We start from the raw sequence: 25217 nt of genomic DNA on the forward strand, positions 1-25217 counted from the left end.
ATTTCCACAAGGATTTTTAATAGACTAAACAAATAATAATTAATTAATTACTACTAATTAAATAATTATTGAAACAAAGGAATTAGAGAGATTTCAAACGTGCAAAAGAGACAAAGTAAATAAGCAAAGTAATGAGATGAAAAACAATAATATGAATATTAAGGTTTTGGAGATGTTCACTTTCTAGAAAAATAAACTTTTGTTTATTTATTTCGAGGCATGCAGAGATCAATTTACGAGAAATCATAAATAATCAAATTTCAATTCCATGGCCATTCAATTTCTCTTTAACCCAAGTAATTGCTAATTCCTTGGTCAATTATTTAAGAAAAGAGGTTAAGCACAATTCTGATTTATATTCACATAAAATTCAAGAGTGATCCTAGTTCGAATTATATATCACTTATTCAAACTAGTTCTAAACTAATTAAAGATTATGGGAATTATAAAGTCGCATACTTTTTGAAACACTATTCCGAGTTGAGTTTAAAAAGTCATGAGATAGAGTTTCCAAGCTAATTTCAATATTAAATTTTTCAAAGTAATACTAGAATCCAAAACGGAGTTAGAATATTTTCTAACAATTCTAATCTTTAGGGATGAAGAACGAAGACTCAATCATGAAAAAGATCAAATTATAAACCTCAAAATAAAATAAACACTTAGATTAATAATCCATGAAAAGATAAAAAGAGCTCCTAACCTTAACAAAAGAGGATTAGTTACTCATGATGCAGAAAACAAAAATAGAGATTAAAATTCACATAAGCTAAGGTGGGATACACTCATAGTCCTTCGGTGGAATTCCTTAGAATTATTTATATTATAACCTAAATCTAACTTTTAAATTCAAAATAAAATTAAATAAAATTTTTTTCTAATCTAAACTAAAAGTGATATTTTCTTTGTAATTGAAATTCAAAGTTTGGCCATTACTAGAGTGAAATCATGGGCCTTACAATTGGTCTTGAATTTGGGTGAAGTGGCGTGACACTTGGGTGAAGTATTGGACTTGGCGTGGAACGCCTTTGTGGTGGCATCTCTGGAGACTTTCTGGGCTTTGGCTTGACGTGGCACCTAGAGTAGTTTGTGTGGCACGCCCAGTCATGGAGGAGAGGTCGAAGGCATTGCACTTGGAATGCTTGGCGTGGCACGCCTTCTGTGGAGGTTGAGGTTTGAACATGGCGTGACACTTGGGCACGGCGTGGAACGCCCTTGCTTTGGAGGAGTCCCTGCAGGTGTCTTGATCCTGGCGTGGCATGCCGTTGGGAGGCTGTGGCACGCCTTCGTGCCTGGGAGGTAGCTTCTTGCTTGGCGTGGCACTCCATGGAGGGACGTGGCACTCCATCTTCCATTTGTCCCTAGAGGTGTTTTTAAGCTTGGATGGATTTCTGGGAGTTGGCCCATTGTGGCACTTGGAGTTTGGGTGTGCCACGCCATGTCTTGGCCCTCTTCGAAGGCGTTACACACCTGTTTTGGGCGTGATACGCCATGCCCTTTTTTCTTGGGGCGCTGTTTTTACGAGCTGAAAGATGCTTATTGTGTGTGGCTCAAACTAAATATCCACTCTAGACATACGCATATCTTTTTGAAACTTTGGATGTTAGCTTTCTAACGTCACTAGAACTGCCTCATTTGAACCTCTATAGCTCAAGTTATGTTCGCTTGAGTATGAAGAGGTCATAATTGACAACATTTACAAATTCTCTTCAAAGGAGTTGCACTTCTCTGGATTTCTCTACTTGTTTCTCTTTTTCTTTGGCATTGCCTAAAATCTTTTAACAATCTTCTAAACATATGAAAGCTCAAAACAACTCCACATAAAATCAATTAAGTGACAAGAATCTCAATTATGATGAGGAAATCACTAACTTTATTCAAAGAAATGATAAAGAAAAATAACTAAAGATGCTCATGCATCACAATACCAAATTTAAGATCTTGCTTGTCCCCAAGAAATAAAAGAATTATGCAAGGATCTTCTAAGTGAAGTGAGTTGAAGAATTGCTAAGTGATATCTCAGTGAGGTGATTAAGTGGCAGTGGGATTAATTCTGATTGATGTGATCATCTATGGGGTTTCGTTGCTCATCTGGCTTTCAATTGAAAGTCTAAGAACTTAGGACTTCCATCTAGATTATATTATAGAGGTCTCTTTATAATTTTTCACCTTGAAGGCAGCTTTCTCCCTTTCTTTCTTGTTGTGATAGTTATTTTTTTGTCTTATCGTTTTAGAGGTTATTTGCACTTGACTTTGACTCTAAATGTTCTATCTCAAGGCGGCTTTTTAAGATGAGTTTCAATCGACACTCGTGAACCAGTTGGTTCAAGGTATTGGCTGTTAATGCACCCCTCGGACTTCAAGCCTCTCTCCTCTCTCCTTGACCAGCAACACCACAAGCACTTAACTCCTTGGGCCTTGCTTTTTGTTTTTGTTTTTCTTTTCTTTTCTTACTGCTTCTTGGTTATATAGATTTTTGAGAACCTCCATAATACTTCTCTATTCCATGTCGTTATTTGCACTTGACTTTGACTCTAAATGTTCTATCTCAAGGCGGCTTTTTAAGATGAGTTTCAATCGACACTCGTGAACCAGTTGGTTCAAGGTATTGGCTGTTAATGCACCCCTCGGACTTACTTGCTCAAGCCTCTCTCCTTGACCAGCAACACCACAAGCACTTAACTCCTTGGGCCTTGCTTTTTGTTTTTGTTTTTCTTTTCTTTTCTTACTGCTTCTTGGTTATATAGATTTTTGAGAACCTCCATAATACTTCTCTAAACTTCATTCCATGTCTTAGAGCTCCCCATGCAAATTTTCACAAACATGAAACCTCATTACAAAATTGCACTATCAGACCTCCACTTTTCTTAATCTTATTTGCCCCAAATTTTAAAAAAATTTCTTCAATTTTTTTCATTCAAAAGCTCTTTGTTGCATGCTTAACGATATTGGGTACAAGCAATTTCAAAGGTAAGGTCAAATAAAGAATAATGAATCATGATTATCAAAACAGATGCAAGATATAAGAAATAAAAGTTCAAAGATATAGTTACTTCCCTCTTTATCATCTTCTAGGCTATGTAGAGCATAGCTTCCAACACCAAACTTAGAGTGGTTGCTTGTCCTCAAGCAACAAAGAAAAAAAACATTGGTGATGGAAATATGAATAATCATGGTTATCTAATGAAAGCAAATAAGTGATGAAAAAGCTTATTCACATAAAAGAAACTAAAATAAAACAAAATTAAAGACAAAATAAAAAGTTACCGACGGTTGGGTTGCCTCCCAACAAGCGCTCTTTTAACGTCACTAGCTTGACGATTGGTTCTTGCTAAGGTGGAGAATGATATCATGGTGCTTCAACTCCTCCCTTCTCACTATGAACTTTCATCCCATATTTTCATCTATAAGCTAAATGTATTCAAGAGAAAGAATTTTGTTCAATGTATATGGCTTCAAGGGATGGTGAACTAACATCACTTTCTCCCCTAGTAAGAAGTCCTCTGTAGGGATCTTCTTATTTCTCCATCCTCTAGGAACCTTCTTGAGAACTTCCTTCTTATTTGATGATGCACACCCAACACCAAACTTAAGTTTGGTGTCAGGGAGAGTTTTGTTGATTTCAAAAGGAGGCTTGGATTGTAAACTCTTGTTAGCCTCTTTTGTGTCTTTAATTTGCTGCACCTTCTCTCTTTCTTCTTTTCCTCTCAAGCATGGAAGTGGAGCCTTCAAAGTTACTTCATCAGGAAATTTTTGAAGGCTTGAATCAATTGATTCAACTTTCATATAATTTTACTTCTCACTTGAATGATGCATGATTTTAAAAACATGAAAAACTAAGTACTTATTATGCACCCTCAACATTAACTCACCTGTTTTCACATCAATGAGAGCTCTTTCAGTGGCTATGAATGGTTTCTCTAGAATAATAGAGGCATTCTCATCTTCCTCCATGTCAAGAATTACAAAATCTATTGGGAGAAAAAAAATTTTCACTTTAATCAAGACATTTTCAACTACTCCATGTGCATATTTCATTGATTTGTCTGTCATTTGTAGAGCTATCTTTGTTGGTTTTATCTCTTAAATTTATAGCTTTTTCATCACAGAAAAGGACATTAGATTGATGCTTGCTCCTAAATCACACAAGGCTTTTTCAAAAGTTGTACTTCCAATGGTGCATGGAATTTGAAAGCTCCCTAGATCTTGTATTTTTCTTGACAAATTTCTTTGAATTATGACACTACACTCCTTGGTCACTAGCACGGTTTTAACTCCTTTCAAAGTTTTCTTCTTAGATAGCAACTCCTTCATGAATTTGGCATAAAGAGACATTTGTTCTAAAGCTTCTATAAATAAAATGTTGATGTGAAGCTTCTTGAACACCTTCAAAAAATTAGAGAATTGCTTGTCCTTGGTTTTCGTCAGAAACCTTTAAGGAAATAGAAGTTTGGATTTTTACTCTTTAACTTTGCCTTCTTTGGTGCTTTCTCTTTTGGATCTTGAATTGAAGGGTTAGTGACTTGTTCCTCTTGTTGATTAGCATCCTCCATTACTTTCTCAGATTGCTTGTTATTGCTTGTGGCTTCTTTTTCCCCCATCTTTCCACTTCTCAAACTAATACTCTTGCATTTTTCTTTTGGATTGGGAATTGTATCACTTGAAAAAATATTGTGTGGCCTCTCTGTGAGTTATTTGATAATTTGTTCCATTTGTACTTCTAAGTTTCTAATGGATGTACCTTAATTTTGGAAGTTAGATCTTTTTCATCCATGAATGTTTGAGTTTGTTGCATAAATGTAGAGGTGAATTGGGCTATTGTGGTGATGGCTTGGGATAGTTTTTCAATGGTAGTTTCAAGGGAGGAAAATTTAGTTTCCAGAAAAGAAAATTTGGTCTCCAAAAAAGAAAGTTTTTGGTGAATTTGTGGTTGTATGGGTTGGGATTGTTGTTGGTGAGGTGTAGTGAAATTTTTTTGCTTTTGATTGACCTAACTAAAATTTGGGTGGTTCTTCCATCTGAGATTATAAGTTTTTGAGAAGGGGTCATTGGGTGGTGGTTTTTGAAAAATTTTCATATAATTTACTTGCTCAATGGTAGCTTGTTCTCCTTGAAACAATACGCATTCTTTATCCTTGTGAGCTCCTCCACATAAGTTACAGACAACAACTTGTGTTCCCACTGCAGATACTTGTATGTGCCCTATTTGCTTTGTGAGTGAAGCAATTTGTTGAGACATCACCTTGTTCTGTGCCAAAATAGTGTCTAAAGTGTCTAGTTCCATCACACCTCCCTTTATTGTTCTTTCAGAGGAGTACAAATACTTGTTGTAGGCCACTATCTCAATCAATTCTAAGGCTTCTTCAGTAGTCTTCGTGTGCATGAAACCTCCAGCTGAGGAGTCTAATAAGTTTCTTGAAGTAGGAGTAATTCCATCATAAAATATTTGGAGTTGTACCCAGTCAGCAAATATATCTGGATGACACTTTCTTAATATTTCTTTATACCTCTCACAGGCTTCATAAAGAGATTCTCCATCTTTTTGTATAAAGGTCTGAATATCATATCTCAACTTTACTAACCTCTGTGATAAGAAGAATTTGGTTAAGAACTTATTGACCAAATTATCCTATGTTGATATGCTTTCCTTTGCTTGAGTTTTGAGCCACTGCTTGGATTAGTCCCTTGCAAAGAATGAGAACAACATCAAGCGATAATTTTCAGCAGAGACGTTATTGGATTTGACTGTGTCACATATTTATAGGAAGTTAGATATGTGTAGATTAGGATCTTCTTGAAGACTTCCACGAAATTGACAATTTTGTTGCACTAAAATGATGAGTTGAGACTTCAAGTCAAAGTTGTTTGCCTCACAGCAAGTGCTACAAAACAATACTGCTTCCACAATTTTCAGAAGTGACTTTGGTGAAAGACCCAAGAGTCCTCCTAACATTGGCATTATTGTTTGCCATGCTTTCTGGCTCAAGCTCCTCAATTTCTTCTAGTTTCCTCTGATTTCTTGATTTCTTTCTCAGTTGCTTGAGGGTTCTCTCTATTTTGGATCAAATTGAAGAGATTTTTTTGTCTTTGTTTCTCTGCATGCAAAAACACACAAGAAAAACAACAAAGAGAAAAGATGGATTTCCAACATTACAATGGAGGGAGTTCCGGTGAGTAGCAAAAAAAAAATAAAAAGGTCTATTTTAGAGAGTCAATTAATGGTAGTTGTTAATCTCATCGATTAATCCTCGATAACAGCGTCAAAAACTTGATGCAGAATTTTTTCAAAATCACAACCCAACAAGTGCACTGAATCATATTAAGTAATACCATAGTGAGTGGGTTATCGTTCCCACGAGGATTAAAAGGCTAAATAACAATGATTACTTAATTATTCTAATTAGACAAATCAAAATCAGAGGAACGAAGAAATTAAATGTGAACAAAGGAAAATAAAATAGCCAACTATGAGTGAAGACAATAATGGAGAGAATGTTAAGGTTTCAGAGATGTTTAAATTAGAGCAATTGAAAATCATAAAGCATCGCACACTCTTTGAAATACTATTCCTAGTTAAATCAAAAGGTCTTGAGAAAGAGTTTTCAAGCTAATTCTAATATTATTTTTTTCAAAACAATATTTAGAATTCAAAACAGAGTTAGAATATTTTCCAACAATTCTAAATCTTTAGGGATGAAGAACGAAAATGCAATCATGGAATAGATCAAAGCATAAATCTCAAATAAAGTAAAACACTTAGATTAATAATTCATAAAAAGATTAACAGAGCTCGTAACCTTAAAAAGGAGATTAGTTGCTCATAGTGGAATACATGAATCAAAATAGAATTCTAAAGTGTGGTGTCAAAATGGGGAGGACAGGGTCCTCTTTAAAAAACTAAAACCAAAACTTAAAATTCAAATGCAAATTAAATAAAAACAGAATCAAATCTAATCAAATCAAATCCAATCTTTTTTTAATGACTCTTAACTAACTAGTGATCTTCCTTATAATTCAGTTTCAAAGCTTGGTGATTCAATTTTTCAGCATCATGGGCTTGGAGTGGTAATTGATCTTGTCAACTTAGGCGTGTGGCACGCCCACCTTTGGCGTGTTGCACGCCAAGGCTTCTAGCTCATTATTAGAAGGTTGGCTTAGCGTATGGCATGCCTTTGTTCAGGGGGGGAATTGGCGTGTGACACGCCCCAAAATTCTGGCCCCTAGGAGTGTCCATCTCGACGTGTGGTACTTGGTTCATTGGCGTGTTGCACACCCTTCAATTCTGGCCCCTGGGAGGTTGCTTCTTGGGCGTGTGGCACGCCCTTCACTAGCATGTTGCACGCCATTCTCTTGGCTTGGACCTGGAGTGCTTGTCGAAAGCGTGTGGCATGCCCCTTGCTGGGGTATGGCATGCCTTGTTCATGCAATTTTTGGGGCTTATGGGGAGTTGGCCCGGCACACTCTTGTGCTCTTGTGTTATTCTAGTTTAGTCCATTCCTCTTTTCTTAATTGGTTGACCGATGAATTGGCAATTAGTTAATTAGAAAGAAATTGAATTGCCAAGGAATTGGAATTCAATTATATATGATTTTTCGTAAAAAGATATTTGCATGCATTAAAATAGTTAATCTCACGGATTAATTTTTCTAAAAAATAAACATCTCTGAAATCTTTAACATTTTCAATCACTGCTCTTTCACAATCAATACACGTTCATACTGCCTCCACAATCATTCAAGCATTCAAGATTCATTCAAAGCCCAGAACCATTCAAAGTTCTACGAAAGACACAATTCCAACCCTCAATAATCCAGGTTTAATTGATTTAATTAGCGATTCAATACGATTTTCGCTTGTTCAATCCCTTAATCCTCATGGAAACCATATTCACTCACTGTGGTATTACTTAATACAATCTGGTGCACTTGCCAGTATCCGAGAGCATTCAATTTCCGCTCATCAATAGGATTATCTAAATTGTTGTTCATGTCTGATCATATATTGATAAATTTCATTTATCCACTCAAACTTTTGATGATGATAATATTTGGAAATGTCTTGCAAAGACTTCTAAGATTGACTCATCCTGTATAAAAGATTTGAAATATATGGGAATTCGTATTCATATATGAAGGAAACATGAACTAAAGAAACAGAAAATCATAATCTATTTTATTTGGAGTCCAGATGCTACAAAATTGAATGATAATCCCCCATGCCATCTTTGATTCTAATATGGTGTCAAATGGCAACCATGGCTAAGATCATATCTGGCATTGATATCCCGTCGAGTGAGGTTCTGAATATCTTAGATTGTGTTGGGAAGTTAAGATAGGACCAAATATAGAGACAAAGACAAACAAAAATATGTTCGAAACTGAAGACAGATATAAAGAATAGTCTGTCCCAAGAATAAAAGACCGAGACTCTCCAGTATCCTAACTACCAAATGCTGCCTCAATCACATACCTGTCATAAAAAGAACTACGTATCTGACTCGTCTCTCGTCCCAATCCACCCATGAATATTACCAACAGAATTTTTATGTACACTGATTCTGACCAAATCTAGCCACCAAAGTTTCCCTATTTATAAGGCGGCGCAGCCTATGAGATCCCTTACCAGGTAGGATCCTGTACTTGTCCCCAACCTTGGTGCATTTGGGCTTGCCAGAACACCAACCACCAAGTGTGAATAGTCCCTTTCTCCTGTGCAGTAGCTTCTTATCAATCACATCCAAGACTGGATCATCTTGCCTAAATTTCCTGGCAAATGCGGCGTTGCTCGCTATCATTTTCTCTGTGTCGTTGATGGAAAGGACATGAGGGTGCTGTTTGGGAGGGATGTCCCAGGAAATATAATGCAAGTCGCTGTTAACGATCGTTTTTGCTAGTTCTGGATTATTGCATATAACAGTTTGAAAGTAGCCTTCAGGAGAGGAGACAAAATTGGCATAGTACATGAGAAGGGTCCTTGGAAGATTGTCCCAACCCCAGACAACATATTCTACGAATGCACGTGATAAAACCATCCATGCCGAACCTGCAATGTTGCCACCATGTTTAGTTGTAAAACCTTTGGGGAAAAAATAGAAAAAGAAAAGAGATAACCATACTAATAGAAACTAGAAATTCTTGCATCCAACCTCTTCCAACTATCAAAATTAGAAATTAGAGAAACCGAAGATCACATTATGTGGCCAATGTGAAGTTAGAAACTTTCAAATCCAACCTATTCCAACTATCAAAATAGTACCATTATAGAATGGATTCAATCTCACTGTAAAGTAACTAGGTATGTAACACTTATAAATGACTCAGTACTGGCATACAATATGTTTGGGTATGTAATTTGCGACCTTCTGTCATAAATTTAGAAGTCTTTTTTCTTTAGATATAATTCAGTATGCAATACATGATATGGGAATTTAGCATAACACAAATAAATGAGAGAAACTCTCAAATCCAACCTATTGCCAATCAGTAAAACCAGTGTTTTTCTAGTTAATTTCAGTGAGTCCTTAAATTAGGTTTTGTGGTACTTTTGATATGTCTTACACTAATAGGTATCTTTTGTGTAGGGATAAATTAAGAAAGTGCTAGTTGAAGGTAGTTAGTGATGGTTAGTAGCTGTTAGATAATAGATAGCCTTTCATTCTGTTATGCTGACATGGAACTAGGTTATACAGCTTGTGTGCACATACAAACTAAAAAACAGTGTCAGTTCATCAATGAGGATCATTTTTCTCTCATCTTGCCTAGTTTAAAAGCAAGACTTAAACCACAGAATTGCATAAGCTCCTTCAAAAAATTAATTCTTTTTTAAAAAAAGCAGGGGCTTAAGATTGCTTAAGCTCTGATATTTCATAAAAGAGAATCTTTCCTTAAACAGGCACATTTCTCTTGATTCGTAAAACCAAACAGTTGAGAATACACATAAACATGTAATAACTCATAATTGTTCTTAAATAAGTTGTGTTCTTGGAGCTTGTTTATGTAACAAGTGTAGGAACAAACTAACCAGTAAAAAGTTTAAATGCTGTTGGCAAAGTCCTCTTAGGACCGACCCAAAATAAATCTTTCTTGGTAGACATGTAAAGCCCTGGATCAACTATTAAAGGCATCGCCCTTTTGTCCCTGCAAAATATGGTTCAATTCAGTTCATCACTACACCTAAATCAAATGTTGCATCCATCAAAAAAGAGAAGAACATACTCCAAGGTTGATTATGACAGGGTGAGAGGCAAACAGAGAGACTTACGCCTTCCATCCTAAATGGCTTGTGTGCTCAATGAAGTTAACCTTTCTATCCAAATCTCGAAAAATATATAAAAGGTCTGCACAACCATATTAATGAAAACAATCATTGGTGAAAAACACTTAAAGCTCCAAGGAATTTGGAAAAAAAATTTACACCAAAATCAACTACTAGTATAAAATATATGTTAGAATACAAAATACACATAAAATGAATTAAACAACACATGTATTTATATAAACATACATGGTGACTTATTTTAGTGGCTGATTTTGGTGTACACATAGAGTTTTTGTTTATCGAAGTAAGAAGACTAACCATCCTGAGTTACAAGAGGATAATCCGAAGCACTGAGGTTTATGAACCAATCCCAATCTTTACTTCTCTTGAGTAGAATAGCACAAGCATGAAGTGTATTAGCAACCATAGTTGGTCCTCTATATGTGACCATGTTAGCTTTCGGAATCACAAAAACGTTTCCAACCTCTTTGAATATAGGTTGATTCTCAACCCTTGAAGAAAGCTCCAGCCTCTCCTCGAGGGGCGACTCGAGGTCCAAGTGAAGAACATATTGGTTCAATGGATGATAAAGAGCAAAGAGGGTTCTCCATAGCTTATCCAAATCACCCTTTGATCCAGAAATCAAATAAGCCATCCTGGGAATCGTTGTCGCCGACGCAGAAGGAGCTGGGGCCGGGGAAATCTTTTTCTCCACAAAAGTTGGAGTTGTAGTTGTTCTGTTTACAGCTCGATGAGAAGGAAGAAAGAAGAATATTGAATTGAGGTTATTATGAATAGAAGAAACTAGTCCCATATTGAAGGAAGTGCCTGCAAAGAATATGCACATAGCAAAGCCCATAATCAAAGGGTATAGCCATTTCTTCTCCATTTCTATGGACCCTTTCTTCAGCTTATTCATTCTAGATTCCATGAATCACTGAAAAAGAAAGAAAGAAAAAAAAAAAAGGTTTCATTGAGTACCAATAGTGGAAGATATTTTCCGATACGCGGACTAGTGAAGTAACTACAGACCAACCAAATTTGGTTAATAGTGGAAGATATTTATTACATCATCTTTGTGTTATTCTTTTGTTGCCATAAAGAGACAAATATGTAGCATAAAAAAATTCGCCGAAATGCTAAAATAATAAAATTATGACTGTATTTGTTGTTGTCAATGAGCTATTACAAAAAGAAAAGGCAAAATAAACAAATAATTTTTATTTAAACTAAAGGGCCAAAAGAATTCCAACTGGATTTGGGGAATGTAACGAACCAAGTTAGACGTAGAAACAGCGATATACAACTAATCGTTGGATCTGATGGGATAAAAAAATGGAGGCTATTTCTTCAGCTCAAGCAATGATCTTCACAATTGAATTCAAAATTGTATTTTCAAAATCAGATTATTTTAAAAGTTTTTCTTTTCTTTTTATTTTTTTAGTTTGTGTCAAAACATGCAAATAGAAGCAATAATCAAGACATGACAAAAGAAACTGCATGGTGAAGAACACAAGGTTCAATCTCAAGCAATGAAATAATAATTAATATATGTCACTGAGCAATGGACTGAACGAAACATAAAACACAAACCTGTTTGTGGTGTTGGAAAATCGAACAGCGAATCATAGGAGAGGGACAGAGACAGAGACTTAAGATAAAGTAAGGTTTAGAGAGATTTATTGAAAAGAGAGAGGGGTTTCGTACTTTCGTTTGTTCCAAAGAGGACGTTTGTTATTATTATTATTATTATTATTATTATATGTGTAAGAAATTGTCAAATTGATCAGAAATACTCTCCCTCTCTCTATCTTACAGCTTACTTTAACAGAATAGTCGAGAAGAAATTGAGCATCATAGGCATTTTCTGTTACTTACAGAAGATGGCATGCTAAGTTGCTAACTAGGAACTATAATCTCCTTTGAGCTTTCCCCATATTAATGAGGGTAATATATTAAAATTTGCATCCTCTAAATTTTAATTTTTTATTTGAGGGTAAAATGTAATTTTTTATTTTTAAATATTTTTTTTATCATGTTTTTTTTGTCCTACATATAAAATAAATAGTAAAAAATCACATTTTACTCTTTAAAGTGAAATTCAAAATTTAGAGAATCTAAATATGAAGTATTATGTTCTTGTGGCTTCCTTATCTCTCTAAAATAAATAAATTTTTATTCACTATTAATCAAGATTCTAAAATACTTATTTAACTGTTTTAGTTACTGATTTATTAATTTACTAGTGTTGATCGAAAATATTTGATTTCAAAAACACCATAGTCAAAATACAATGAACTTTTATTTCGAGGAACGGAGTTTGGATCGAAAAGAATTTGTTGGAGAATGAGGATAGAAGCCAATCATATACTTAGTTGAGGAATAAGATCATTTGAAGTTGATTGTTGGGAGTTACCACGTTGTACAAAAAGAACGGAAATGTTACTCAAAAGTTAGCGCACGCGGAAGTTACTCTTGAATCTGATTGGTCAATGACTTCAATAAATAGATGAAAGATGGATGGAGAAAGAGTTGGAACTTTGCTTCAGAAAAACACTCAAGCACACTGCTGAGTTTGCGACTTACTGAGTTGTCATTTTTCTGTAGAATTCCTTCCATATCTTTACTTTATTTACATTTCCTGTAATCTTTATTTTCTTTGCAAATTTATTTTCAATTAATTTATTTTCAATTACTTTATTTTCAATTAATTTATTTTCAAAGTTTACTTTATTTATCTTTCAGATTTTCTTTTATTTTGCTCGATAGGAAGATCCTTTGATGTATTTTAATAAAACTGGTATTCATAAAGAGGAGTAGATTTCTCTCCCATACCACTACATATCAAATCACTTTCGATTTGTTAAAAATTGATAAAACAACTAGTTCAATTAGTTTGACTATAGTATAATAAAATAAATCGTTTTATAATAAAATAATAAATAAAATATAAATAAACTAAAAAGATTTAGAAACTAAAAAATATGATTAAGTTACATTTTCTATTCATAAATACTTCAAAATTAAGGTATTTTTTTTCAATTTTGTTGGTATCGGAGTTCGTTATAGATACACCCATTACAGTCTTGACAAACAAATCAAAATCCTGAATCTAGGCATTCACACTTTCACGTCTAGGGCCAAAATACCATTCAGTTTCAGGTAATATTTCAATTAAATTAGTCTAATTAATCTAACGAAAATCTCTCACAAAGTGCATGTGAATTCCGCCTTTTTCCTTTTTCTTATTTTGAAAATTAAGCGTTAATACCTAAATAAATTAATATATATTATCAAAGTGCATTTTGGTCAAATAGACTAAAATATACGATATTCTAATCTTATAAGAGAAGAATTTATATTTGACAAATAGAGAAAAAAAAATATTATTTAATCATCTTAAAGAAAAGAAAGCATTATTAAAAACACTTTTAGATGTTTTTAACAATCTGGCCAGCACTTAACCATCAAAAGAAAAGTGAGTGATCTCCCACTATTAGATGTAATCTCAAACCATTAAAAACACTATTGATGAACAATTGATGGTTACAAAATACAAAACTTGCTGACCCCTAACACTCCTCTTTTCTCTAAAAGTAAAAGTAAAAAATAAAAATTTAAGCATATTAATGTCACCAAGTATGCTTGTGACCTTGAGCAAGGTCTCCTTCATATTTCTAGCTGATTGAGCTTGCATATCAATTATAAAGAACCTCACTAGACAATCTGACAGTGTATAAATAATATTTCTTTACAACAATGTCATTTTTCCTATGAACGTAACATTGTTTTAATAAATTAATGAATTACTATACATTTATGATTTAAATCAAGAAATCTAGTTTGTTAGAATTTTGATTTTTGGTCATTAGTTTGTTAGAAGTTTGAATATTTAAGTTGTTTTTGGGTACGCAATCAACCTTGACTCCATTCTGCTATTTTTTTTTGGGCTGGGCAAGTTAATTAAACAAGCCCACAACTACAATTTTAGTATCTTGAATTTATAGAATTTGGGATAGTCTAACTAGCCTACAACTTGTTTATTTATCTATAATAGTGTATGTTGTCAAATTCTCTTGCTATGGTGCAATTTAATCCTTCTTGAAGCTGTGGGGAGTAGCTTGATTGATTATGATATTCAGTGGATGCTTATAGTAACATTATTTTCTAAAAACTATTTTAACAGGAGAAATTGACTGATTAACTTATTTTCATAACAAATATATACATTTGGTTTGGAGAAACTCATAAATATACATTGAGATATAGACACAAAAATTACCATTTTTATATCTTGTTTGACAGTAAACTAAATATATGATAAAATTAGTGCCATTTTGCCGTTATCATTTTTTTACATCTGAGATCTATAAAACCAACAGTCCAACACAATAACATCAACTTCAACAAATGGCAAGGGAGCTGATGATCTGATCATATCGATGGCGGACAGTGGTGAAGGCTGAGGTGCAAAGCAGGGATTTAAGAGCTGCTTCCCTCGCCACCGGGGGTAGAATCTATGTTGCCACTAGAGTTTCTTGCCGGAGAAGGCTGGAGTCTGAGTTTTGAGTGTATGAGAAGAAGAACAAAGGTTTTGGTTGATTTTGGTTAAGGGTAAAAGTACCATTATAAAATATTGATAAGGATAATCAAGGAAGTTTTTTTTATCTAATCGGTTCCCAATACACAATATCTTTTACAGATGAAAACAGGAATGGTTATGGTAGGAAGTATATAAGATATATATAAGACATGGTATTTATTTATAGTCAGCAGAGGAAGTATAAGATATAAAAGTGATATTTTACTTTGGTTAAGCTATTTTCTTCTCAAAATAAATCACCATGCTAGCATGAGAGAATTTGAACAATTCGTGACATTATTGTAACACCAGATAAGAGCATTCTAAGAGCTTCAACAACTTTCAATTCTCACAAGGCTATTCAACACCTCTTCCATGGAAGGTCTCAATTTACTTTCGCTCTGAAGACACTTACATGCCAACTTTGCCACTGCGGTAATTGTTTTAGTATTCCAATCATCTGACTCAAATCCAAGATCTCGGTCAACAATACTCTGGAGTCTCCCACAGCTGATTCTAACCATGGCAAAGTTGGAAAGAAAAGGCTCTTTATCGTCCTCGCTATATGCCGGCAGGGATGTTATCAGCTCAAGCAATATTACTCCGAAGCTATACACATCGCTCTTATCAGAAAGATGGCAATGCTCATAGTACTCTGGATCAACATAACCCGGAGTCCCAGCAGGATCAGTGGAAACATGAGTAACACCTTCTGGGAAAAGGCGCGATAATCCAAAGTCTGCAACTTTAGCATTCAGATTTATGTCAAGCAGAATGTTGCTAGTTTTCACATTGCGGTGGATTATGCTAGAACTATGTAGATGAGCCAACGCTTCTACAGTCTATATGGCGATGTTTAGTCGCGTAGACCACGGAGGAGAGCTCCTGTTGAGAAGATGATCTGCAACGGTTCCATTGGGAATGTACTCTTGCACAAGCAGTACTTCATGGCTCTGAGGAGAGGTGCAGCCATATAGCTGGACAAGATTTTCATGCTTCAAGTGAGTTAAGATGCCAAATTCGTTTGAGAACTTGGTGAGTCTATCATTGCTCTTGGAATTCTCGTCATGCAACCTTAAACTCCTCAGCATGTCTTTGTGCAACTGCTTTATGGCCACATGACGTCCATCTTTGAGTATTCCTGCATATAAACAAAAACTAGTAAATCTTGTTATAGAGTTAATAACATGATTCCAATTACTACAACACCAAGCTAAAATAAAATCTCAGCCATACATGGCTACATTCTTGCCATTGCTTACTAGCAGCCCTGTACATGTGACAATGTAACTGCATCTTGTCATAAACCATCTCTTCTAAAAGGTTAGACCATTAGGCATAGGCATATGAATCATGAATGATTTTATATATTTAACAAGCCTCACACACATAAGAGTCTTTTCTTTCGGAGGCTTAAAGTGTGGATAATGCATAAGTCTCTATTTTGTCTGATGCTAAAATTATACTTTTATTTAGAGGAATGAGAGTAACAAGAATAGTATTCTAAATTTTTCTGTCATACCCTGATACCATGTCACAAACCATTGGTAACTAAAATTTATTTGCCCTTTCTTTCTGAATAATTTTTATTTCGAATGACCCAAGTTACATCTAATTTGAGTTTTGATGACCATAATTGCAGTTATTCAGTTAGCTTTTCAAATTCTTTTTAAACACCGATTCATATCGTCATTCAAATAATAATAATTTTAGAGGGAGAAAATCGTTTGGATTGAAAGATCTTTGGTAACATCTTGAATGATCAACTAACTCATGCTTATGAAGGTATATAATAGGATGAACTGCAATATAATTATGTTGATGAAGCACACCGTCATGCTACAATGTAGGATGCATGATTAGAACAATCAAAGTCCCTGACAACCTAAAATAACTTTATAATAACAAAGAGAATGAAACTACATACTAACTGAAATAGAAGGAATGTAAATGTTCTTACCAAAATAAACTGTCCCATATCCTCCAGATCCAAGTTCTCTACTAGGGTCAAAGCTATTGGTGGCTTCTTCAAGTTCAGAATACTCAAACACCTCATTTATGTGGCAGCACACAGAATCAACCAACAAAAGTGATTGATTTTGATGATGATCACTTGGTAACTCATCAGAGATCACAGGAACCACCAGTTCATCCCAGCTTGTTTGAACCTTAGAATCCAGAGGCTCATGTCATCACCACTGCTTGGTTCCTCAGAATCCAAAGGCACCAATTTGCTTCCCCCCTTTACCTCAGAACCAATAATTGGATGTGAAGCGTGGTGTTTACTTCCACTGCCATTAGGGAAGAAGAAACACTGAGATACAAATGAGAGAATTGGCATCACTCACACACACTCCTATGAATTATGATCTGTGATCACTGCCTCCGATATAGTCAAATCCCTAAGTTACACATTTTTTTTACCGAAGATAGGGAAACTCAAACCCGCAACCTCTTAGATGAGTACGGGGAGATTATGCCATTACACATTTAGCAAAGAAATACCTTAATCTTACAGGGGAAAACCGAAAAGAATTGTTAATCAAATTAATTAAGTGATCTAAGTATGGTAAGAAACCAATTAAGAAAGAAAGAGAAAATTCTCACCTTGAGAACCAATCTTAAAGTTGGAGGGATCAAGAGAATTGGGTACATAGGTTCATACTGGAAAAACTAAAAGGGTACCAATTAAATTTGTATCTTTTTAAATTAAAAAAATGGAAATATGTGATTAAATCATTAAACGCTGATTGTACGCGTAAAAGAGTAGTAGTGTGGATAAAGCTAGGAGGAGAGAGAGTGAGTCACCTGGAAAGACTCATATTGCATGGTCCACCATTGACAAATTGAGTGAGATTCAAATAATCAATATGTGAAATGTTAGATAAGTTGACACCATATCTTATTTAAAATGAATGAATACATTTAAATGGGGAAATAGAGTAAGAAAGAAAAGGAAGGAACATCGAAGTAGCATTACCATAACCCTACTACTACTACTCACTCAAGTCTCAAGTCTCAAGTCTCAACTCTTAACTGTGCTTGACCACTTGGAATTCCTTCTTGTGTTTTCTCTTTTAAGTTTTGATTTGTTCCATATTTCTTCCCCTAGTATTTTGCCTTGCTATTGATGTGCGTAGGATATGAAAAAGTTTAGCAATTTTCTTTTACAATTTAAGTTTTTCCTTACAAGTTCCTCTTTGAAAAACATGCGCGTAAAATCTGCTAACATTCTTTTGGATTAAAACTTGTGCATTAAGGTCGCAGACTTTGGCCTTTCGCACACTCTTCTGTTGGTTGTTTCAACTTCTTCACAAGAGGTTACTACTTACTATTTAATGGCTATATGGACACACTGTATTTCCAGTATTACAGGGTTAGTGACAAAAGTGACACTTAAAATTTTTGGGGTGGTTTTAGTCTGAGATCTTAACATCCATGAAAGCTTTGGATCTGAATAGAGATCAGCATAAGTTAAAACTGTCTAGTCTTATCATCAGCAAAATCCAAAACCAAGAATTTCATGAGCTGGTGGATCCATGCCTTGGTTTTCAATCAGACAATGAGATAGGAGAAGCCATGACAGGTGTGGCAGGGTTGCCATTCAGTGCCTGCAATGATCTAAGGAACTAAGGCCATCTATGAAGCAGGTGCTAGAGACCTTTATTGTTAATGTTGCAAGTGTCAGGAGTGTATGAACCTAGTCTCACTTTAAAGAAAGCAAGAAAGAGATGTTGCAAGTGTGAGGAGTGTATGAAGCTAGTCTCACTTTAAAGAAAGCAAGAAAGAGTGAGAAGTTTATAAGATGAGAGATCCATTAATTTATTATCTTAAGATTTTGAGTTGGATGTGGTGTTTTTTCATTTTATATTCTTTCACTTCATTCCTCTCCGAAATCTCTCCGTGGTGGAGAGCTTCCCACGACCGCCCAACAATTATCACTTGACAACTTGCAATAGCGTGTCTATATGTTGACTGCTGACTTGCTTTACACTCGTCTTGGTCTTGCTTTGTCTTTTTATGGAGCTAAAAATCGCTTAAAAGTACTGTATCTTAGGATTAAGCAACATTCTTTTTGTTTTATTTATTTGCTCTTAATTCCTTTGGGAAGATCATTGTTGTTACCATTTTATTAAGCAACCTCAACGTTTTTAGAGGTATGTTCTGTTCTTAATACTTTCTTTTCACTACTTTCTTTGATGTTTTGTGGTTTGAAAAGTATGATATGTTTCCTTGTATCAGTGCTGCTATTTCATCTAACTAAACGTGAATTTTCTTTGGTCTTAAATTTAAAATTTGTATGAATAAATTTTCACGGACCTTACAAAGAAGGAATTAACACAAAGATATATTGAAATATCCAATTACATTTTGCTTTTGGTTACATGACCGATTCAAAGTAGTTTCTTGTCTTGTTGTAATGTTATTGTGCATTTCCCTTGACTACGTGTTCTTTGACAGTTTTTTTATTTCCTATTTTAATTTCTGCACTACCAGGGATAATTTATCCATAGTTACTAATTCCTGAAAATGTTAGAAGGTTAGAATTTGTTTTTGGATTTATTTATCAAAATGATCAAGAAAAATATTTTCTCTCTTAATAAGAAGTAGGTAATTATTGTTTTCTATCTAGCAATTATTCACTCTTTTTCTGTAAAAATTCAAATGATTTTATTTATTTATTTATTTTTCTAATTATGTGACATTGTTATCCTTAAGCAGAACAAGTGGCCATACTTCACTTGGTACTGACCTTATGAGGTTGTGTAGCGATCTCTTTCAAAGCTGCTTCCCCGGAACTTCTTCTGGCACATCTCCAAATGATTCAATTGAGATAAAGTGGCCAATCTTATCCTACCGGGAACTTGCAAAAGTTACAAATAATTTTGACCAATGTAATATGCTTGGAAAGATAGGCTTGGAGAAAGTTTACCATGGTAAGAGAATAAGGAATAGTTGTTATATGCACCTACATGGTTTTACATTCTCAGTTCTCCATTGTTCACTATCAGATGAGATGTGAATACAATATAAGTTGAGTCTACATCTCATTGAACTAGTCATCTCAGTGTCTCACACTCAATATGTAGCATACACATCACACGTACGAAAGAAACTCGACATGTCTTTGGATCCTTGTAGAGTTGTGTTAGGCCTCCAACAGCTTAGATAAAACTTTGTCGCATCCCAAAATATAGCCATGATGCAAGGCTGTCTTTGAATCCATGTAGGGTTGTGTTAGGCTGAAGACAACCAACATAAAACTTTGCCACATCCCAATACTTAGTGAAGGTTTCCCTAAGCCATAAGAAGGGGATTGAGTCAAGAAATCAAAGGAAATATAATACTTTAAAATTGTTAGAGCAGTAAATCAATAAAACAGGAGATAATTTTCGTTTTTCTCTCTGTACCGAAATGACAGTAAGTCAGTAACAAAGATGAGGGAAAAAGCTGAGACACTCATATATCCTTGTTCAGTCTCCATATGCAATGAGACCTACATCCAGTCTCCACCACAAACCATGGTTAAAATTTCACTACAATCAAATATTTACAAACACCAATCCAAAAGTTCAAACCTCAACCTAGCTTAGAATTGTTAGTCACAATCCGGTAATAGGAGATTTTCCTCCATGAATGCTGATATGCCTGAAATATTGCTTGCTACATTATTGGTCTTAGAAGATCTTTCCTTTTCGTGACCTGCAATACTTGAATAAGATATTGATGCACACAAGTAAATAAGGACTATATAAAATGTTTGTCATCATCAAGATTGTTAGTTATTCAATGAACTCAACACTTAGAAACGGCACAATGACTTCTTTGATCTATGTAGTCAATCCAACTTAGTGGGAATTGGAAAGGACACATACGAAAGAATGTATGGTTTAGATTTACTTTCTTCTGGTGGTATACACTTGTAGGCAAAAAGAATGGGCGTGAGGTTGCAATTCAAAGATATTCCAATAATGAGATGCACATATTCCAGCAGTTCCTCTATGAAGATTTGATCTCAAATATCTTACCTCATAAGAATCTGGTGTCATTTCATGGCTGTGCCTTTCATCATAAGGAGTTCCTGCTAGCACATGAATACCTCTCAAATGGCACTCTTGCTTCTTATCTTCAACTTGGAATGTCACACAGCAGCACACTACATTGGCTCACTAGATTAGACATTGCAATTGATGCTGCAAATGCATTGAGCTATCTTCATTATCATGGCATCGTCCATCGCAATGTAAAATCCCGCAATATTCTGCTAGACAAGAACCTTTGTGCTAAACTTGGTGGCTTACATTTGTCAAGGAAATTTCCAGAAGGAGTTTCAATCAATGATACCTATGTTACAAGTGATGTAGTAGGGACATGTGGTTACATAGACCCAGAATATGTATCAAATGGCAGGGTTGGTGCCACAGTTGATGTTTACAGCTTTGGAGTGGTTTTGTGTGAGCTTATATCATCCAAACTCGCTAAGTATTGGGAAGGTTGCGAGGAAGAGAGTATCGCTACAATTTTAAGCAAAAAAATTGGAAACCAAGATATAAACAAGGTGTTGGATCCAAGACTTGGCTTCCAATCAGACCATAAAATCAAGCAGATGATAACTGCTGTAGCAGAGCTTGCACTTGAGTGCATGACATCTCCACAAGAACTAAGGCCAAACATGGAACAAGTGCTAGAGATCCTCAATGATATAAAACAAGAGAGATTTGAAGCAAACTCAGAAAAAGGTTTGAGACCATTTTCTTTGTCCCTTTTAATCCTTCATGGTTTTCACATTGTCTTTTTGGTGTTAGCATAATTAACAAAGGATTAACTACTTTATTATGAATCCATCTGTCTCAGCTTTTAAAATCTTCCACCATGCTGAACTTGAAGAAGCAACTAAACATTTTGACACTTGCCTTGGAAAGGGAGGGTTTGCCACTGTCTACTATGGTAAGATGCTAACAAATGACACATTTTTTCTACATATATTTAAAGAAAAAAAAAAGTGTACCAATGGGATCTTATTCCCTTATTGACTGTTGTATAAAAATCCCGATTAGTTTCAAATCTCAATCTCTGCATAGAGATTGTTTCAAACTTTAGACAATAACCTTTGTGAGCTATGCTGTAATCAGCCAATAGAGGGATAGAGTTATGTTTGGATAAGAGTGAAAAATGGAGTAAAATTTTCATAGATGAAGTTGATTTGTAAAGTTTTCTGTTTCAATGATGTGCATTTGTGATTAGGAAAACTTAAGGATGGGCGCGAAATTGCAGTAAAACGTTTCCACAACGAGACAGACAAGTCCATCAAGCAATTCATGAAAGAAATAGAGATCTTAAGTTTATTGCAGCATAAAAATTTGGTGTTACTTTATGGCTGCAGCTCTCCTCACAGCAAGAACCATCTTCTAGTATATGAGTACATCTCCAACGGCACCCTTTCTAAACATCTTCAAGGACCTTCCAGTGAAACGTTATCATGGCTTACTAGATTGAACATTGCCATTGAAACTGCAACTGCATTAGTATATCTTCATGATTCAGGCATCATCCATCGTGATGTAAAAGGAAGCAACATTCTCTTGGATGAAAACTTGACTGTTAAGGTTGCGGATTTTGGACTCTCAAGGTCACTTCCGAGTTCTGTAACACATGTTTCAACCATACCAGTGGGAACTCACGCTTACATAGATCCAGATTACTATGAATCTGGAAGAGTCAGTGATAGAAGCGATGTCTACAGCTTTGGCGTGGTCTTGTTTGAGCTCATATCATCGAAACCACCTAGCTTGTTGGATGATGGAGAGAGTGTTACTCTAGCCAAGTTCGGAATCACTAAGATGTTAAACAATGCAATGGAGGAGCTGGTGGATCCAATTTTCAGGTTTGGTTCAGACCAAAAGTTGATGGAAATGATAGCAGCTGTGGCAGAGTTAGCATTTCAGTGTGTGCAGTGTCCTAAAGATCTTAGACCTTCTATGAAACAGGTGCTGGAGACCCTAGAAGGAATAAAGAAGGGAACATGGGGATTCAACCAAATAACATAGTCTTAGTTTCAGATTTCATGAAGTTCTATTCAGTTACTTGATGGTTATAATTCACAATTTTCTTGCATGCAGGAAGAAATAATCCATCAGATCTAGGGACAAACCAGTCAGACTTACATGTCACTCAACAACAAACAGTAGAGCCGGGTGCTCTTAAAAAGATGAAGCAATTTCAATGGATGAAGTTTCTTCAGTGAAAGTCAATGAAACAAGATTCAACCGTTAATGGATGAAATTTAAATGTTTTAAGTCAAATGAGCCATCAAAATCTTGTCCAATTTTATGGCTACTGTATATTACCATGGTCATGAACGTATGCAAGTACTTCAATACATTTCTAATGACACTCAATTTCAAATAGGACTTTTGTAGAAGAATGATCGTTATATTAAAGAGAATAATAACTAACGCAATAAAATGATGTAGTACTCTAACAGAATTCAAAGTAGTAGCACCACGATATGCCATAGCTTGTGTCTTCAAAATTATATATTGCAAATAGATATATAAATATATGCTACATCTCAATAAACTTTGAACAATAAACTTAACAGAAGAAATAGAATTATGCTATATAGGATGAGTTCAAACTGTCAAGAAAGTGTGAATAAGAATCAGGTAACTGGAGATATAAATATGCAGTAGCAGAGAATTGAGACTAAATTATCTGGTTGAATCCCCATGTTCCCTTCTTTATACCCTCAAGGGTCTCCAGCACCTGTTTCATGGAAGGTCTAAGCTCTTTAGGACACTGAATGCACTGAAAGGCCAACTCTGCCACTGCTGCTACCATTTCCATTACATCTTTATCTGAATCATACCCAATATCTGGATCTACTAGCTCCTTCAATGTGTTATTTAACAGTTTGATTATTGCAAACTTAGCAAGGCCAACCGCCTCGCCTTGTGGGACTTCCCTCCAGAATGCAGGTTCAGATGATATGAGCTCAAACAAGACCACTCCAAAGCTATATACATCACTTCTATAGGAAACCCTGCCTGTTTGGAAATATTTCGGATCCATATAGGCATTTGTCCCTGCTGGAGCTGTTGACACATGAGTAATATAATCTGGTAGGGACCGTGAGAGTCCGAAATCTGCAACTTTAACAGAAAAATTTTCATCCAAGAGGATATTACTTCCTTTTACATCACGGTGTATGATACCTGAATCATGAAGATATGATGCCAATGCAGTTGCAGTTTCTATGGCAATATTCAATCTAGTAAGCCATGGTAGCTTTTCAATTTTACCTCCATGAATATGTCTAGAGAGAGTGCCATTGGGGACGTACTCGTAGACTAGAAAGAGTTCGTTATGCTCACCAGAGCTGCGGCCGTAGAGTGAAACCAGGTTTCTATGGTGCAAGGGTCTTAAGATCTCGATTTCATTCATGAATTGCTTAAGAGCTATGAAGCACGGACACTTCGCTAAGTTGTCGTGTCCGCGTGTGGGACACATTTCGGACACGACACTCACCGACACTCGTCTGACAGGCGTGTCTGTTGTGTCCAACCGTGTCTTAATAAAAAATAAAAAATTCTTCTCTGGACACACCACACCTAGACACATCTAAATACCATCACGTATCAGCGTGTCCAGTCTTATTCTTAACATATATTCTTAAAATAAATTTAGATATAGTATATATTATTATTTATTAAAACAAAAAAATATTTTAAATACTTGATATAATTAAAATAAGACATTAAAAATAATTAAAAACATTAATTTATATTTTAATATCAATAAAATATCAACATATCATTATAATTTATTTAAAAAATATTTTATATTTTATATGTATGCGTGTCCCATGTCATGCAAGATTTTAAAATTTACGTGTCGGCGTGTCCTGTGTCGTGTCGTGTCCAGTGTCAGTGTGGATGTCAGTGTCTGTGTATTATAGCTTAAGAGAATTTTCCCGCATGTTGTGGAAACTTTTTATTGCAACTTCAAGTCCATCTTGAAGTTTTCCTAATATCAGTGGCAAGCCAAAAGAACAAATTATGCAAACCTATTGTTCTTAAGTCTCATATGTTGTGTGTGAATTGTGATAAAAATATGAGAGTTCTTACAATTGTAAGTTGATAAGTAGTGAAATTGAATGTGGGTTGGTCAAAATTCAAAAATAACAACAGAAACTAAGCATAAGGTTGTAAGAATGTTGGCATGTTGCATTGTATGTTTGACATAGTAGAAACGGTAAGGATAAAAACAAAGTTAAAATAAACTTTCATAAAACCATATATATGTTTAAATGTATGCATTTAATCAATCATAAAATTTCCATCTCATATTTCATCCCCAACCAAACATCTTTACTATA

At 35.0% G+C, this 25217-nt stretch overlaps 3 protein-coding genes and 1 long non-coding RNA gene across 8 annotated transcripts; 1 reads left to right on the forward strand and 3 right to left on the reverse strand.

Annotated features, from left to right (window-relative positions):
* LOC107630237 (beta-glucuronosyltransferase GlcAT14B) lies at positions 8146-12170 on the reverse strand. 3 transcript variants are annotated; one of them, XM_016333331.2, is made up of 5 exons: positions 11851-12167; positions 10576-11194; positions 10261-10336; positions 10021-10136; positions 8146-9042 (listed from the first exon to the last, which is right to left on the reverse strand). In XM_016333331.2, exons 2-5 carry the CDS (start codon positions 11186-11188, stop codon positions 8543-8545), a joined length of 1305 nt encoding a protein of 434 aa, XP_016188817.1. In that variant the 5' UTR covers positions 11189-11194; positions 11851-12167; the 3' UTR covers positions 8146-8542. The 3 variants fall into 3 exon arrangements, with proteins under 3 accessions (XP_016188817.1, XP_016188816.1, XP_020974296.1); XM_016333330.2 differs by lacking the exon at positions 11851-12167 and having other exon boundaries at positions 10576-11308; XM_021118637.1 differs by lacking the exons at positions 10021-10136; positions 10261-10336 and having other exon boundaries at positions 11851-12170.
* Positions 14982-17596, reverse strand: LOC107630236. 2 transcript variants are annotated; one of them, XR_001618185.2, is made up of 3 exons: positions 17447-17596; positions 16800-17241; positions 14982-15980 (listed from the first exon to the last, which is right to left on the reverse strand). It is a non-coding gene; the product is annotated as an uncharacterized LOC107630236 (long non-coding RNA). The 2 variants fall into 2 exon arrangements; XR_002359130.1 differs by having other exon boundaries at positions 14982-15997.
* LOC107630235 (calmodulin-binding receptor-like cytoplasmic kinase 2) lies at positions 17660-23997 on the forward strand. 2 transcript variants are annotated; one of them, XM_016333329.2, is made up of 5 exons: positions 17662-18996; positions 19562-19776; positions 20767-21579; positions 21695-21787; positions 22085-23997. In XM_016333329.2, the coding sequence occupies exons 2-5, from the start codon at positions 19596-19598 to the stop codon at positions 22885-22887; spliced, it is 1890 nt and encodes a 629-aa protein (XP_016188815.1). In that variant the 5' UTR covers positions 17662-18996; positions 19562-19595; the 3' UTR covers positions 22888-23997. The 2 variants fall into 2 exon arrangements, with proteins under 2 accessions (XP_020974297.1, XP_016188815.1); XM_021118638.1 differs by lacking the exon at positions 21695-21787 and having other exon boundaries at positions 17660-18996.
* LOC107632915 (LEAF RUST 10 DISEASE-RESISTANCE LOCUS RECEPTOR-LIKE PROTEIN KINASE-like 1.4) lies at positions 23546-24349 on the reverse strand. Its single transcript, XM_016336554.1, has one exon. It carries the CDS (start codon positions 24347-24349, stop codon positions 23546-23548), a length of 804 nt encoding a protein of 267 aa, XP_016192040.1.

This window comes from Arachis ipaensis, chromosome B03 (genome assembly GCF_000816755.2).
Source record: "Arachis ipaensis cultivar K30076 chromosome B03, Araip1.1, whole genome shotgun sequence".
Classification (NCBI taxonomy): Eukaryota; Viridiplantae; Streptophyta; class Magnoliopsida; order Fabales; family Fabaceae; genus Arachis; species Arachis ipaensis.

What these genes read in the sequence shown, in the direction of transcription:
- LOC107630235 (XM_016333329.2), top strand. Translation starts at nt 19,596, where the DNA reads ATGAGGTTGTGTAGCGATCTCTTTCAAAGCTGCTTCCCCGGAACTTCT. An exon ending in CTTGGAGAAAGTTTACCATG is followed by an intron (nt 19,777 to 20,766) that starts GTAAGAGAATAA and finishes ATACACTTGTAG; the next exon opens with GCAAAAAGAATGGGCGTGAG. An exon ending in TGAAGCAAACTCAGAAAAAG is followed by an intron (nt 21,580 to 21,694) that starts GTTTGAGACCAT and finishes CATCTGTCTCAG; the next exon opens with CTTTTAAAATCTTCCACCAT.
- LOC107630237 (XM_016333331.2), bottom strand. Translation starts at nt 11,188, where the DNA reads ATGGAATCTAGAATGAATAAGCTGAAGAAAGGGTCCATAGAAATGGAG. An exon ending in TCCTCTTGTAACTCAGGATG is followed by an intron (nt 10,337 to 10,575) that starts GTTAGTCTTCTT and finishes ATGGTTGTGCAG; the next exon opens with ACCTTTTATATATTTTTCGA. An exon ending in AGCCATTTAGGATGGAAGGC is followed by an intron (nt 10,137 to 10,260) that starts GTAAGTCTCTCT and finishes CATATTTTGCAG; the next exon opens with GGACAAAAGGGCGATGCCTT.
- LOC107632915 (XM_016336554.1), bottom strand. Translation starts at nt 24,349, where the DNA reads ATGTGTCCCACACGCGGACACGACAACTTAGCGAAGTGTCCGTGCTTC.